General features: G+C 36.3%; 1 protein-coding gene across 2 annotated transcripts in view; it reads right to left on the bottom strand.

Moving 5' to 3' along the window:
* Hmcn1 (hemicentin 1) overlaps nucleotides 1-16,872 on the bottom strand; it is a 376,766-nt gene that overhangs the window by 93,153 nt on the left and 266,741 nt on the right. For both annotated transcript variants that reach the window (XM_040277215.2, XM_078022483.1), the window contains 8 exons: nucleotides 16,674-16,760; nucleotides 14,758-14,949; nucleotides 12,061-12,234; nucleotides 10,042-10,155; nucleotides 9,054-9,199; nucleotides 4,620-4,770; nucleotides 3,142-3,336; nucleotides 1,630-1,743 (listed from right to left, as the gene is read on the bottom strand). In XM_040277215.2, the coding sequence (XP_040133149.2) occupies nucleotides 1,630-1,743; nucleotides 3,142-3,336; nucleotides 4,620-4,770; nucleotides 9,054-9,199; nucleotides 10,042-10,155; nucleotides 12,061-12,234; nucleotides 14,758-14,949; nucleotides 16,674-16,760 (1,173 nt within the window). The remainder of the gene's footprint in view (nucleotides 1-1,629; nucleotides 1,744-3,141; nucleotides 3,337-4,619; nucleotides 4,771-9,053; nucleotides 9,200-10,041; nucleotides 10,156-12,060; nucleotides 12,235-14,757; nucleotides 14,950-16,673; nucleotides 16,761-16,872) is intronic.

Below are 16,872 nucleotides of genomic sequence, written 5' to 3'. Positions count from 1 at the left end.
ATAATGCAACAATTAAGAAATAGGTAAATAGGAGGAAGATTAATATATTAGAGGAAGGGGATCAGGTGAGTGAGGTGGCAAAGGAGGTGGACAGTACTGGTGATTGAAATGAGAAAACTATGTTATATGCACTTATGAAAACATCAAAATGAGCCGCAGTATAATGTGTAACTACAAAGCACTAAAAAAAAAGCTTGATATGATAACAGAGAAGCAAATCTTGAAGGAGAAACCACAATCCTCAAGGAATGTGGATGGTGACAATAGTATATGGGTTTGGGTTACTCACATCCCAGTCTTAGCTATGCTGGGCTAAATCCTCTAACAATATCATTCCCACTTAGCTCAGTTTGAGATCTTTCCCAAAACATCTTGTCTTGCTTTTCTCTTAGCTTCTCCCACTATGCCTTCTGGGATTTCAGGCATACATATAAGAAGCATCTGTATAAATCAATATTTAAGATTAATTATAGCTTTTAAAGTGTATTTGAAAAGTTCATATTTGGTCTTACTTAATAAGGGATACATCTGGACTGTTCAAAGTCTGTTTTTCAGCTTCAACAAGAGTCGGATCAGCATTAGCATCACCAGCAGCTTAGTTAGAAATACAAATTCTTGGGCCCCAACCAGACTTCCTCAATAGGCATCTCTAAGAATTCATTTTTAGTAAGCTCTCCAAGGTGATCCTTAAGCACCCTAGAGTTGAGAAGTTTTGTTCTAGATTTCCGAACATATTCATTCTCATTTAAAAAAGAACACCATAGAATTACATGCCAGTATGAAAAATCATATTACTCAGAGAATTTTTCAAAAATTGAAATGTTAATTGAAGTAGGAATATATGTGTCAGCTGCTTTTATAAACATAAATATTTATTTTCAAAGTGAATAATCATTCTTTTGTTTTAAAAGTTTAGTCCTTTTTTTGTTTCACTCTGTTAAAATATACCATCTTGGTTAGCCATCAGTGAAGATGGCCATGTTTAATGTACATGCAGCCTTGTGGTATTTGGGTCTCCAACAATTAAACTGATTCTGTAAATAAAATAATCAGTGCCACTAAGCACATAACAGAATCTTAACATTATGTTGCATGAATACGTCCACACTGATGGTTATTATTTTTACTGATGCTGGCTCTACTGTTTCCTCAGTGCCTAGCACAGTGCCTGCCACATGGAGACCAGCAGGCATTTCATGTCAAATCAATTTTGAATTTTAGTATTTTCTCTCTTCTATCCTTTTCAGGCTTTCTTTATAAACTGCTCTTTGCACTGAAAACAAAGTCAAAAAAAAAAAAAAGAAGAAGAAAAGAAAGGTCAAATCTTGTTGATCTTTTTAAAACCACAGAAGCCAGACATGACAGCTCTGCTCTGAGATTCATGAGTGAATAATTTCTCTCTCTCTCCCTTTCTCTTTGTTTAAGCCATTTTGTTATTTGATATCCCAGGAGGACTGACTAATGTACTCTCAATTTGTATAGAAGACAATTCATTCCTTGGACGAGCTCTCAGTTTCTGATTATCTTATAGTCTCCAGAGTGCTTAGGGTAACATCTTGCAAACATTAGTTCCTGAAAAAATTGTTTTGAGTGAAAGAATTCATAAGAAACAAAAGAAAACAAACTCACAGAGTACACGGACGTCATACTGCAGCGAATCTTCTCCAGCTTCATTCATAGCCACACATGTGTATCTCCCAGCATCTTCGACTTTAGCCCGGGGAATCTGTAACACTCGCCCTCCTAAAAACACCGCAGTATGTTTTACTGTTCTAAATCTCGGGGTGAACACAGCTCATAAATAGAGATATGATTAATTTTTCACACCTAATGACTTCCTTGCATTTTCTTTTAAGGTTCCTACTTCAGCCAATCATCCACTTTAATTTCAGATACCAACCATCTTCTTAACAAATACTACATTATCAAAAAAAGTGATACAATATTGAAATATGAATCAGACCTCCTGAGAAATAAACAGTGACCTTGTACTTTTATAAAATATGAATATTTTAAATGATGCTTATTGCTTCCTACAAGTATTCATTTGAGAAAGTAATATTTGGGGATGTGAAAGTATAAAGTGAACTATTATTACATACGAGTATGTGCAATATTATGCATACAATATTGAAAGAATAGCTAGCTGTGTGTGTATTTAGACTTATCATGTTGAGAATTTACACTAAGATAAAAGTTGCAATAATTATATAAAAACTTTCATCTATGCCCACTAGTTATTTATACTCTGCTTTATTTTTTGTTGTATACATTTTATCTTTTTCTAAAGCATTTGAGAGTAAGCCGGAGGCATCATAATCTGTTATTTCACAATAAGGGTAGTTCCTTACATAACACTAGCACAATAATCAAAAGTATTAAGATTGAAATGAATACAAACTACTCTCGAATTCATATTCTATATTCAAATTTCATTAGTATTGCAATATTTGCAATAAATTTTCAGCCATTTTTTTCCGCAGACCCACTTGCAACTTAGGATCCCATATTACATATAGTTGTCATGACTATTTAGCCTACTTTTATTAAAAAAAATTTTTCAAGATATTCTTTTACTTAACTGAGGTCAAATTCACATATATTTATTTAGTGCACTGACCTTAAGTGTATGATGTGATGAGTTCTGACATGTCCTGATATTTTGAAAAGCCTTCAAAATATTATTCCACAACACTCTTAACATCTTTTCCATCAACAAACCATGTAATGACTAAAATATTTGAAATTATCTTAACCATTTATTTATGATAAGTGCATTTAATAAATTGAATAGTAACTATTTGCAAATACGCTTCAGAATTTGGATTAGTAATATACAGAAACCAAACATTATCTCAATGTACTAATAGAGAAAAGGAGGCACGAAGAAGCCCAAGGACTTTCGTAAGTTGGTAGAATGATCCTGTAGTAGATTCAAAAATTTACAGAAGTGTTCTATGCTATTGTCAAATTCTCAAGCTAGACAGTCCTAGATTGAAGTATATGCACACCAGTGGCACTCAAGGGACTGTCAGTTAAATTACATGAACAGAGAGTCTAATTCATTTGTTTAGTAAAAGAGAAGAGACATACTTGGCATGGACTTATACCTTTACTTTGTTCATAGAGATCTTTACCTACCTGGTAAAATCAATACTCTGTCACCTGAGGTCAGAGGACGGCCATCTTTGTACCAGGTCAGTGTAGGAGGAGGAGCAGCATTTGTCTCACAGTAGAGGGAAATGGGATTATTGATGATCACATCTTTGGCTTCACCATTCCTGCCGGTATCTAGCATGTTTCCAATTTCCCAGAGTTTCTGAAAACTTGGAGGAACTATGGAGGGAATGAATTAAGTTTTGGTTATGTGTGAACTGTCACTTGTCAATTCATTAAGCAAAGATTTTGACCGTATTTTGACGAGAGTGATTTGTAAATGTAATAAGTTAGGCAACATAAAAATATTTTCAAGTACTTGGGCACCTACCAATGCACTTAGCCACACAAAGAAGTGGAGAAATTCAGAGTTGGTTCACATATGAAAGAACAAGAAATATGAGGCTCAGAAGGCTACTCTAGTGCTCTGCTCTCCCTATAAAGAGCTCTGGCACTTGTACAACAAAGGGACCCATTCTTAGGAATAGCAGGGCTAAGGAATACGATCATAGCAGGATGTTTTCATGCTTTTCTGGAAATAAGTTTGAACTTTCTTGAAGGCAATTTGCCTGTACATAAAAAGCATTAAAAAAGTATGACATCTAATCTAAAATTTCCACTTTTAGAAGTTTATGAAAAATCAAAAATGTGCAAAAGTTGTTTGGATATTGATATTCAATCTAGTGTTATTTGTGATTAATGAAAACTTGGAAATAACCCAGATGTTCAACAATGGGAATCTGGTTAAATAAATATATGGATGATAAACTGATGAAAACAGGCAGAGTTCTTCAAAATCATGTTCCAGGCTAAAGAGTGTAGCTCGGGTAGTAGAGGGCTTGTTTAGCATGCATAAGTTCCTAAGTTCCCTTCCTAGCACAGAAAACAAATCCATATAGAGTAGTAATTTCCAGAATGTCAATATCAACCACAATCGGAGCAGGCATCATTTCTCAATCACTTTAATGACAGCTTACAAATGAGTGAATACTCATTTGGTATTCACTGCAATTCTACAAGGCATACATTTTAGAAGTGAGAAATGAGGGCCTAAAATATTTAGATAACTTATCCACTTAGCTGTCATTACCATCTAATTCAAAGTCTAACTAGTGTGAATTTTGCTCTTTATTGCTTTTCTGTCTTTCATGTAAATTCAATTTTAAAATGTCATGAAAAAATGTTAGAGAAATGTTAATGTAATAGAGAGGTCTGTATTATGTGATCCAAATCTATAAATGAAGTATACATTTAAACAAATAACAGAAGAAAGACATAATAACAGAAGTCATTCTGAGAGATGAAATTATGTGTTTCTCCCTTAAGTTCAAAATTTCAATAATGATTTTATGTTACTATCAACAGAAATAAAACTATTTAAAATAAACCACGCCAAATCTCTATTGCATTGTTTTGACAGATAATGTAAATTAAGCTTCATACAATAAACATATTAGTGTTACCTTGAATATTCACATCAAAATCCAACTCGTCTTCACCTGCTAGGTTAGATGCTACGCAAGTGTATCTTCCAGTGTCTGATATTTGAGCTTCCTTTATTTGAAGCGTGTGTCCATTTGTAGCAATATTAATATGATCATCTGATTTCAGCGGCTGTGATCCAATTATAATAATGTTAACATTAGGTACTCTCATAAATCCTCTAAGACACCATGCAGTTCATCACTTAATAATCTCAGTTTCAAGTTCTTACTCTTTGACCACCACCACCTAACTTTAACTCACTTCCGGAAGTATCCCAGCTCCAATAATTTTTTTTTTATTGTTGGTTGTTCAAAACATTACATAGTTCTTGATATATCATATTTCACATTTTGATTCAAGTAGGTTATGAACTCCCATTTTTACCCCGTATACAGCTTGCAGAATCACATCAGTTACACTTCCATTGATTTACATATTGACATACTCATGTCTGTTGTATTCTGCTGCCTTTCCTATCCTCTACTATCCCCCCTCCCTTCCCCTCCCCTCCCCTCTTCTCTCTCTACCCCCTCTACTGTAATTCATTCCTCACGCTTGTATTATTTTTTCCCTTTCCCCTCACTTCCTCTTGTATGTAATTTTGTATAACCCTGAGGGTCCCTTCCATTTCCATGCAATTTCCCTTCTTTCTCCCTTTCCCTCCCAACTCTCATCCTTGTTTAATGTTGGTCTTCTTCTTGTGCTCTTCTTCCCTAGTCTGTTCTTAGTTACTCTCTTTATATCAAAGAAGACATTTGGCATTTGTTTTTTAGGGCTTGGCTAGCTTCACTTAGCATAATCTGCTCTAATGCCATCCATTTCCCTCCAAATTCTATGATTTTGTCATTTTTTAATGCAGAGTAATACTCCATTGTGTATAAATGCCACATTTTTTTAATCCATTCGTCTATTGAAGGGCATCTAGGTTGGTTCCACAGTCTTGCTATTGTGAATTGTGCTGCTATGAACATTGATGTAGCAGTGTCCCTGTAGCATGCTCTTTTTAGGTCTTTAGGGAATAGACCGAGAAGGGGAATAGCTGAGTCAAATGGTGGTTCCATTCCCAGCTTTCCAAGAAATATCCATACTGCTTTCCAAATTGGCTGTACCAATTTGCAGTCCCACCAACAATGTACAAGTGTACCCTTTTCCCCACATCCTCGCCAGCACTTGTTTGACTTCATAATGGCTGCCAATCTTACTGGAGTGAGATGGTATCTTAGGGTGGTTTTGATTTGCATTTCTCTGACTGCTTCCAATAATTTTTGACCCCCTAGGAGAACCTTGCAATCTTTCATTCACTGCTGCTCATCCTAAATCTGCACTCTCCTCTTAGCCAGAAAAGGTCTACCATGATAATCGCTCTATGTATAACCCTTCAACTCTCTTGTCCCTTCTCCATTTATTTCGGTCTATTGGAAAAACTAACTCTGATGAAGACTAGTCTCTGTCCATTCTGGGACTCCCCTGGTCTCCTCAAAGGTCGTTCCTCCACTATCTGTGTCCTCCCTCACTTGCATCATCACCAATTTATTCATTCCTCTGAAGAGTTTCAATATTGAAAAAAAATCTTTTGCTGCAACCTACTCCTACATTTTCAATGGCCCTTGATAGTCAACTAATTTTAAAATGTTTTCCTCATTTGCTGTCTCCAATTTCTTTCCTTTCACCTTTTCTTGAATCTGATCCAATCAAATTTTTGTCATCTCTACTTGACCAAAAAGACTTGCCAAGGTCACCAGTGACGTCCACATTGCTAGATTTATTGGCCAATTCAAAGTCTTTATTTAACCTGCTCAGCAGTATTTGACATGGCTTGACCCATCTTCATTTTGAAATACTTTCTCCCTCTTATCTTTTGAGACGCAACACTTCCTACTCCTCAACCTCCAAACATCGGAGTATTCCAGAGCTAAATCTTTGCATTTCTTCTCCTTCTCTCCAATCTCACTCTCCTAATGATGTCATTCAAAATCCTGGACTCATCTCTTTCCTTCACACTCCACATCCTGCTACCACTGTGGCCCAAGCACCACCTATCTTCTGGACCACTGTCATACCTTCAGAGCTGGACTGCAACTACAGACACCAATGCCACCTTTTTGAAACCTTAAGTCTGCCCTAGCATGTCTCATCATATCAGTCATTGTGTGTTCACTCTTTCCCCTTAGGAATCTCACAGGACATAGGCACACTGGCACAGGGGGCAGGATACCTGGCACCTCGCTGTTCTTTGGATCACATCTTTTGTATTTGGTTACTGCACTGTAGTCCAAATGTCTCAGGGCCTTTATTCTGGCTACATACTCTACTTTGGAATATTTCTTCTCTGAAATCTTATGTCTGCTCCCTTCATTGTCTTTGGGTATTTGCTTAAAGGCCACCTTATCACAGAGGCCTTTTCTATTTAAATAAAGGATCACAGTTCCCACACTTGGTATCTTCTCCTTGACTGAGTTTTCTCCATGACACCTACCCTTGCTGACACATTCTGTGTTTTACTGGTTTGTTTAGTTTTTGCCTCCTCAAACTTAGAGATTTTTTTTAAATCTATTTCTTTTAAAGGAGTATCCCTTGCACCTAAGACCATGTCTGAAAAAAATACCTGCTTAATAAACAATTTGGGATGCAATGAATCATTATTAACCTTATAACACATAAAAAGCATAGTTTAAGTTTTCTATGTTAAAATAAAAACTTCAGAACCTGCATAAATAAAAGTCAAAGATTCTTTCAAAATTTATTGTGGGTACTACTGCAAATGCAAATATTTCTCATGTTTTTTTTTTTTTTTTCCTTTCAAAAACAATGCTTCAGCTGGGCACAGTAGTGCACACCTCTAATCCTAGTGGCTTGGGAGGCTGAGGAGGAGGATCTCAAGTTCAAAGCCAGCCTCAGCAAAAATCAACATGCAAAGCAACTCAGTGAGACCTTGTCTCTAAATAAAATACAAAATAGGGCTGGGGATGTGGCTCAGTGGTCAAGTGCCCCTGAATTTAATCCCTGGTACCCCAAAACAAACCACCACCACCACCAACAACAAAAACAATGCTTCACAAGCAGCATTGCTTGTCTGAAGAAAGAAATAACAAAATAAAGTAGAAACAGTACTTCTTGTTCATATTGTAGGGAACAAATCCCAAGTCATGAAAACTTTAGCAGTTTAAAGCATCATACATAATTCGATCAATTCCAGAGTCAGAATTTGAACTTGTAATTTAACTATAATGAAGTTAAAAAAAACTTTATTTCTACTATAATTCTAGTCTTTATCCCATTTTTCTGTGTGTGTATATGTGTTTGTGTATGAGCGTACAGGTGTGGGAACTAAAAGGGATGAGAAAGCTTAATAAATAATTTAAAAATATTAACACCACTTTGAAGTAGAAAGGAATTGTTTCCAAGTAAACTTATATAGAATTGGTATTATACCATGGAGTATGTTTGTAGTCAGAAAAGAAACTATAAACAGAACATGGTGGGAGTTCTATAGTTTTCCTTTTGCAATGGCTTCCAGATGAAACTTGCTTATATGAGATGATTTTTTTCCCCGCTGGCTGCCAGTATTGTAAAATTCATCTGGGATCTGAGAAAATAAAGCTTAATCTTTCCTGCATCTTAAATCATGACTATGACCTGAAGTACAAGTGGAATTTAACTGACCATTTGGTTGATTATGTGTAAAACAGAATAAACAGCAGCTTAGCTATTTCACATCTGTATTAAGAATTGTTAACAGCAGCTAAACGTCTATTTTGGCCCAAGAACGCCAGCACATGTCTTGATAACATGCATGGATGAATGTAAATAGGGTGTGTGGCCTGAGAGTGAGCACAGAACTGAATGATCTGCTTTTTATATAATCCTTCTCATTGCCCCCAGGTAACTGTATTGGGTCCTTCCTCAGTTCTTTTAGCCTACTTTTTCCTTATCTTGGAATATTAAAAATGTTATCTTTCATAAAAGAGTTAAAGATGTTTAGAGAACGTTCTGAATACATTCTGTATTCCCGTTATACCCATTATTCCAACCTGACTTAGCACCACACATGCATTTTTTTCCCTAGAAAGTTTACTTTGTGAAGCCACAGAACAGAAACACGTTCCTGAACTTCTCCAGTGTGGGGCTGGGGACAGGTTTTCAGTCAACTGAAATGTACACAAAACAATCCTGCAAGCTTTCTAGTGAGGGTATAATACCAACATAGTTGAGCATGGTTCAGGGAATTTTGTTCATTTGCATTTTTTGTTTTTTGTTTTTTTAGTTCTTGGCAGTTTTAGAGTTTGGAAGAATGGAGTTTTCTAGTTTTAAGGTCACAGTGATTCTCTGAGTTTCTTATGCTCCACCCCCTTTTAAATTGACTTATTTACTCTTTAAGAAATCATTAGCAAATAAAAATAGTTGTGACTGGCCTGTCCGTCCTTGTACCAGCTGAGGGAGGCGGAGGGGATTGCATATGCTTCGCATTCCAAGGTCAGGGTGTTGTTTACTTTGATCTTTACTTCCTTAGGGGAAAGACCTGGTCCCAAAAGGTCGCCTTTATTGATTATGGGAGGAACTGCATGAAATGAATATGAAAGAATTAAACGTTGGTACTTTTATAAATACACAGGATACCAAGAAATCAGGATGAGGCTCACTTACCAAGAAACCAAGAGAATGACAAAGGCATTTCCTATGCTGCCCTTTCACTCACTCAGGACCTGTGTTATCATCTTATCAAACAGTAGTAGCCTTCAGATACCAAATGCCAAGGAAAGTATCCTTCTCCCTTTGTTATAAAACTGCCAAGGAGGCTAATGTCCTTTATAGAACAGTTAGTTTCATTGGATCCAGGTCCATAGACACTGTCCAAGCACGCCCCATAAAATGCATTTTATTGTTCATTTAGGTACCGAGTCAAAGAACAAATGACCATCAGAAAAATACTTTCTTTGTAAAAACAGGAAGAAAATCCTGAAATGTGGATCCTATTAATGGCAGTATTAGCTTTCCCTTGTATTTATAGGTCAATGTACATTGCAATAGGCCCAAATCACTGGTGATCTCATCTTGGGCTATGAATTAAGTCACGTGCGCTTAAATAAAAGCTCTGCACATGGAATTACTATAACTCAGCCCAGAGAGTAGGTCAGAAGGAAAAATAGAGAAATTTAAGGAAGTGTCACAGACAAGGTCTTCAACAAGAAGGTAGTGAGCTAATTGAGGGGGCTCTTCACATCTTTAAGCAATTGAGGTCATGGGCACAATGCTTAGTTCAACTTCCATCCTTAATGAAGCAAGCTGGATAAACAAGAGTCATTAGTGATCAGTATAAATAATGATGAACCCATAATGAAAAACAGGATGGAGAAAGTTAGAAAAGTTAGAAAGATATGGATCTGTTCTTTTGGAACTTACTGTAGACCTTCACTTCATAGTGCTTTATCATTTCCCCGGCCTCATTAGTGGCCACGCAAGAGTATCTTCCAGCATTTTCCTCCTGTGCATTGAGGATCTGCAGAGTTCTACCTCCTAAGGAAAAAAAAATAAAAAAAATAAAATGTTAAAGAATTCCTGACATCACAGTGGCAAAGTATGCAGGATTTTTAGTTCTTATTGTTAACACATTTCTTCCTAAACAAGCCAGTTGTCTGGTAGACATTTGAGAACAAACTGCAATGCAGATGGACACTGAATGGTGGGTAAGGACAGTCATCAAGTCCCCCAGTGGTCCTCTGTGGTGGCGACTCTCATGCCCCTTCTGACACTCCCATTCCTCTGGACATCACTCAAGCTGAATCCTTATTTCACTCTCCTCAAAAAGCAGGTTTCTGCCTTGATCTTCTTTCTCTCATTTATCCGGCCTCTTCTTACAGAGAATGGTGCTAAAGTACAATTTTTATTATGGCCCCTTCCTCCCTAAAGGTCTTCAATGGTTTTCAACTATGTAAAGGATCCAAACTTTCGATTCCAGGCTTTCAGAACATGGCTCCCACCTTCCAGTCCCTGACCTTACTGCTGCCCTTCTCTCCCAGCACAAGTACATGCAACATCTCCCTTCAAGTGAAGGGTGAGAAGGCTGCTTCCTGCTTGCAGATGGCCAGACTGGTCTTGTTTCCAACCTTTCTCACACTAGTCGTCCAGATGGATCTAAAACTCCCAACTCCCTGCCAATTAAGTAAATCCTTGAACTTTCTCTGAAGTTGGGTTCATGTTCTGACTAAGCAATAAAGTTGGCCCACGGTAACCATTTCTGCCCATGGTAACCATTTCTTCTTTTGAATTTTTACAAAACTTCACTATCCCATTTTTCACATCCCTTACTATTCGTAGCCCATGATTAATAATAGATTCATATCATTAGTTGTTTTTCACACTTATTATCTCTTTTCTACATAAAACTGTAAATTTCTTAAAGCTAGTGCTTCTACTTTTAATTATTTCTTTTTGAAAATTTTTAAAATTTGTTTTAATTATTATATATGATAATAGAATGCATTTATGCACTTTGATATACATAGATGGAATATAATTTCTCATTTTTCTGAGTGTACATATTGCAGAATCATATTGGTCATGTAGTCACATATATACATACAGTATTAATAATAATGTCTGTTTCATTCTACTATCCTTCCTATCCCTGCATCCCCTCCCTTCCTCTCCCATCACTTCCCTCTACCTAATCTAACATAACACTATTCTTCCCTAGTACCCCCTCCATCTTATTGTGAATTAGCATCCACATATTAGAGAAAACATTTGGCCTTTGGTTTTGTGGGACTGGATTATTTCTCTTAGCATGCTATTCTCCAACTCCAACCATTTACTAGCAAATGCCATACTTTTAGTCTTCTTTAAAGCCGAGTACTATTTTAGTGAATCTATATATACCACATTTTCTTTATCCATTCATCTATTGAGGGACCCCTACATTGGTTCCATAGTCTAGCTATTGTGAATTGATCTGCTATAAACATTTTTTGTGGCTGCGTCACTATAGTATACTGATTTGAAGTCCTTAAGTTCTTTTTAATTATTTCTATTTTCATGTGTGTGTGTATATACATATTTTTAGGTATTAAATATGAATAATTAAACTCTCATAATCTAAATATAAACTCTGCTTGAAGGTTCAATTCAATAAAGAAATGAATTTCTACCCTTTCTGGCATTCCACATTACAATACAGATTAGCAATTAATTATGTTATGCCATTTATCTTTTTTTGGGTAGTTTTCTGATATTTCAGACAGTAATTTTCAGTACTTTAGATTATAAGATACATTACAATCTAAGAAAAAATTATAAATTAAAATATCAATACAACATAGCACAACCAACAACACAGGCACTTGAATAAAAATTGACAATTCTCCTTTTCTACAGTAGTAGATGACACAGATGCACCTTGGGCATCTGAGGTTAATTAGTTACCTGGAAGAATACGAATATTTCGGCTGGATTCTAAAGGAGCTCTGTCCTTAAACCAGGTGATGGTAGCTGGAGGATATGAATATGCTTCACAGACCAGGGATGTGGGGCTGTTGAGGATGACAATGACGTCTTCAGGGCTGCCGTTGCTATCTACACCGGCAATTGTAGGAGATACTGAAAAAGATTAAAATATTGATTAAAGAAAGGTATTTGGAAACTTCTCTATTTTTGCATTTCTAAATTGCCATTGCACTTATTTATAGAATGATGTTTTGCAACAGTTACAAATATAATTATTGTTCTTGTTTGATGCAAAAAGCAGCAAGATGCCTCAAAAAGCTCACAGGGTAGAGGAGGAGATGACACAAAGAAAAAGACTACATTGCATAAAGCCCTCAGGATGATGAGGGGAATGTTGGTGCCAGGCAAGTGGGGGTCCAGGCTGAGGGGCGTGGTGTGCAGTCTGATCAGAGGAGGCTCCTGGAGGAGGAGTTTTAGAGTGAGTCTTAAAGAGTAGTGGTAGTTAGCTGGTGACAGAAGGGACACTAGGAGCATACTGGGGCAGAGTAGCAGTAAACAAGGTGGACAAGCAGGGGAGTGGTTCAATATGGAAACCAGGATGACAGAGACAGATGCCTTTGTTTCATCAGATGAAGACAGGTGAGAGGGTGACTTGGAGCTCTGAAAGAGGGTGTAAAGAGGAGGGACCGACTAGAGCAAGAGCAGGACATTAATTGGCAGGACTTGACGATAGAATCTGGAGACTATTAAAAATTGAAGCCAAGGACAACTTTCAATTTCTTGCTTGGGAAACTAGTTGAAATGCAGCAAAAGAACTTACAAAGAAAAACACTGAACGATTTGCTCCCATAAGAGGGGAAGGTAATTTTTTTTTCTGATTCTGAATACCTTGAATTTTAAGTGCCTATATTCCAGGTAGAAATTCCAATAAGCAATTCTATACCAGAGTCTGAAACTTGTGAGAAAGATCTAGGTTGTAGACATGGAATTTAAAAGTGACCAGTCTACAGGAGATAACAACTAAATTTCAGGGAATTAATTTAATTACTTGAAGAGACTATGTTGATTAAAAACAGTTAGGAAGCAAGGACAGATTTCTAGGGGTCCCAATGTTGAAGCCACAGATCAAGCAAGAGGGAGGCTGGGAGAGAACACTGCTATGGAAAAAGGGATCAATTGTGAACAAACATCAAGTTCAAGACTGACAAGTATTTCTTGGACCCAGTAATGAGGTAGATCTTGCTGGAGCAGTGTCAGAAGTGGAGTAGTCAGAAAACTGTTTTCGGTGACACAGAGAGCACACATAAGTGCGTGGAAATGGAAGAAAGAGTAGAAGGTAAAGCTGCATATTCAGACAGGCAGTGGGAATGAGCGACTTACCAAAGAAGGTGGAAAGACAGAGGATCAATATCTAAGTGCACACAGTAAATGTGAACAAGAAGGATGACTCCTCTTTTGCAAAAAGAAAGGCCAAAGGCACTGGGTTTATGGCCCTGTGGGTTGCAACCATACACACTCAAGTAGTCACACTCACTAAGTGGATGGAGGAAGACTCTGATTCCCATGATTCAGGCTTCACTGAATGAGGGAGAAGGACCAGGAAATGGGTTAGAAATCAGAGAAGAGTTGGGTTTGTGGAAAGGTGGTATAAGGAGTGGGCAAGAATTTGGATACCTAGAATAAGAATTCTTCACGGAGATGGGCTCAAAGGAGCTCATGTCTCTGGGAAGAATCAAATTTCAACTTTAGTCAGCAGCTGAAAAGAGTTTTAAATCAGGTGCTTAGGGAGGACAGTGGACAAGATTTGGAGATGGGTCATGACTGGGATGTGAATCCATTGAGGGATGAATAAGGCACAGAACTTAAAAGTTCTAAGAAAGATGGTGAGCTATAGGAGAGGCGGCAATACAAGGCTGGGCATTTGCCTTTTATGTACTGACTGGGTATGCAGAGATTGCAGGTCTATTAGGATATAACTTGCTTAGAAATTGTGATCGATATTTATCTCTATAGTTTGGTATATGATATTATAGAAGGTTGTGTTCTATATGAAAGGTTCCTATGTATGGAGTATATGTATACTTCCAAAATAGTGTAGATATTAACTACAAAAACAACTACAAAAATTTGTATATTCATATATTAGTAGAAATTTTTTGATGATAGTAGTCAAATATAACACATTTAGGTGGTGCATTTTAGATTTCAAAAAATGAGCAGAAAATAAGAATCTACTTATATGTCTTTCCTGAGACATAAGCAAAATATCGATGCTTCAGGAACCAAAATGTACCAATATACAGTTATTTCATCCCATATAGGCCACAAAGACCATCATGTGGAGAATTTCCAACAATGGCAGAGTCCCAACAAAGAAAGGACAGAGTTCTGGAGGTTGAGACAGGTTCATTGCTTAGCTGCTTTTGTTTGACAAGCATAACTTTATTCTTTACCACTATCTATCTTGTTCATAATTACCCCTTGCACACAGTAGGCATTCTGTTCTGATGAAAGAATTTATGAATTATTAAGGAAAAACAGTAGATGTGCATGATCATTGGTGCTCTTTACACAATGGAATTCTATAATGGAAATGGTAAGTAAACAGTGGGAGAAGAGATGTCGGCCCTTAGTTACTTCTGATTCTTCTAGATCGGAGGCAAAGATTATACTTACCAAACACATTAAGACTAAAAGTTTTGCTCTTATCACCAGCTGTATTGGAAGCCAAACATGTGTATCTTCCAGTGTGTGACACCTGGGCATTAGTAATTTGCAGAAAATGGCCACCAGACATAATGTGATGGGCCTCATCCTCTTGGAGAAGCTGTCCGTCTTTGTGCCATGTGACCTCTGGCACTGGATTTCCTGAAAGAAAGAGCCAGTTCTGAGAGTTGTCTAATCACATACCTACAAATGATGAAAGGTCTGTCCACTCATTGGCTTTCTTACATATTCCACTTCTAAAACAATGCAGGAACCATTCATTCTAAAATAAATTTGAAAACTAACCTTTTTGACTTTTTTTTTTTGTGATGCTGGAGACCAAACTCAGGGCCTTGTGCCTGGGAGGCAAACACTCTACATTCTGAGCTATATCCCCAGCCCTGCAAACCAACCTTTTTAATGATATAATAAAATAATTAATTAAATATTATATAATTAATTAAAAATGATAATGTTCTGACTACAACTATACACAGATTTGAAATCATTTTCATATGTAGGTTAGTTTTCCTCTATAAGTGAACTGATTCTAAATTGATATTTGTATTTAAACTAATATGCTTTAGTTCTTATAGAATTATTTTCACAGAAGCTATACTTTAGAAAGAATGGATCATGCATTTTTTATTAAAATATTACTCATGAATACTTTATATAAATTAAAAATATTTCATATTTTGAGCAAAAGCTGTGGAAAAGTAAAATCATATGTATTTCAACTTGTTTTGAGTTATATGAGGATTCTTAGAGATACATATTAATTCTGCCTTTAATGTTTACAGAGCATAAAGGTAATAAATATTTTATTATATCAGCTCCTTGAACCCATCTCCATGAAGAAATATTGAGTGTAAAATTGTTCAATTTTTGTTTTTGAAAATTTAAAACAATAAAAGTAAATTATGTACAAAAGATAATGAGAAAGATGTATTGAAGCTGGAAACCTTGAGCAGAAAATGCTGTAAAATTTGGGCAACTGTTCTCTATGCAACAGTTGTTAATTAACACAATGTTTCTAGGAAAAAATAACAGGTTGGGTAATAACAGTGTATGTCACATTCTTTATATCTGCCTTTCTTAGATAAATTTCTTTGTTACTTGAATTTATTACTCATACCAAGCATATAAACAAAGAGATAAGAAACTCATTAACACTTCCTCAAAACATTGCTTTTCCATAAAATGTTATGGGCTATTCTCTTTATTCCCTTAAAACTGCAAGGCTATCTACAATAAAAAAAGATGGGCTTAAAAAGTCCTCTTAGAGATTGTTTTTTGTTTTGTTTTTTTATTATATGCAACAAGTTAACTGGATGGTAAAGATAGTCTAGTTGGTTTTCTAATTATTTTATTTTATTTTTCTAGTCTCTATTCTCCTGGTAATATGTGAACATGTTAACAAAATGTGACAGCTTTGTTCTTGGTTAATCCCCACCTTCAAATAAAGCAATCCTTCCACCAAAATCCACGTCCATTTCTTCGAAATGGAATTTAGAAAACCGGAAAAATAAAGGAAGGCAAAAATGTAGGGAAAGAAAATCAGAGGAGGTAGGTAGAAAACACCTACATATAAGTAGAAATAGAATGATGTTAATAATAAAGAATAATTTATTGAATGAAAAGAAAAGACAAGGGTCCACCTTCCCTCCTTCTTTTCTTCTTCTTTGTTTCTTTCAAGAATTTCTACACAATTTGAGAGGTTTCCAGTTTCTTCCTTCATTTCTACTTGTTATCTTAGACTAGAATTCAATTTCAAACGTCTATTACAGTAGCTAGGCTTTTTCTCTGCTAATTAAGGTAAGTGGTGAGGCAGTGAGGATCGGCCAATTGGGGGAATGCTTAAGTCCGACAGCTGAACCCCTTACCTGTCACTTCACAAGTCAGTGTGACACTCTGCTTCTCTTTGACTTTCACATCTTCCAATGTATTTTCACCTACAATATGAGGGGGTTCTAAAAAATTGACAGAGAAAGAAATAGGTGACAACTCTAACAGGAAATCTGTTCTTTTATAGATATTTGTGTTTATTAAGCTGTAAACTCCAAAACTAATCTCCAATTTCTC

Source organism: Ictidomys tridecemlineatus, chromosome 10 (assembly GCF_052094955.1).
Source record: "Ictidomys tridecemlineatus isolate mIctTri1 chromosome 10, mIctTri1.hap1, whole genome shotgun sequence".
NCBI classification, from domain to species: domain Eukaryota; kingdom Metazoa; phylum Chordata; class Mammalia; order Rodentia; family Sciuridae; genus Ictidomys; species Ictidomys tridecemlineatus.
Note: the sequence above shows the minus strand (reverse complement) of the source record. Positions and strands in the feature narration are given on the sequence as shown.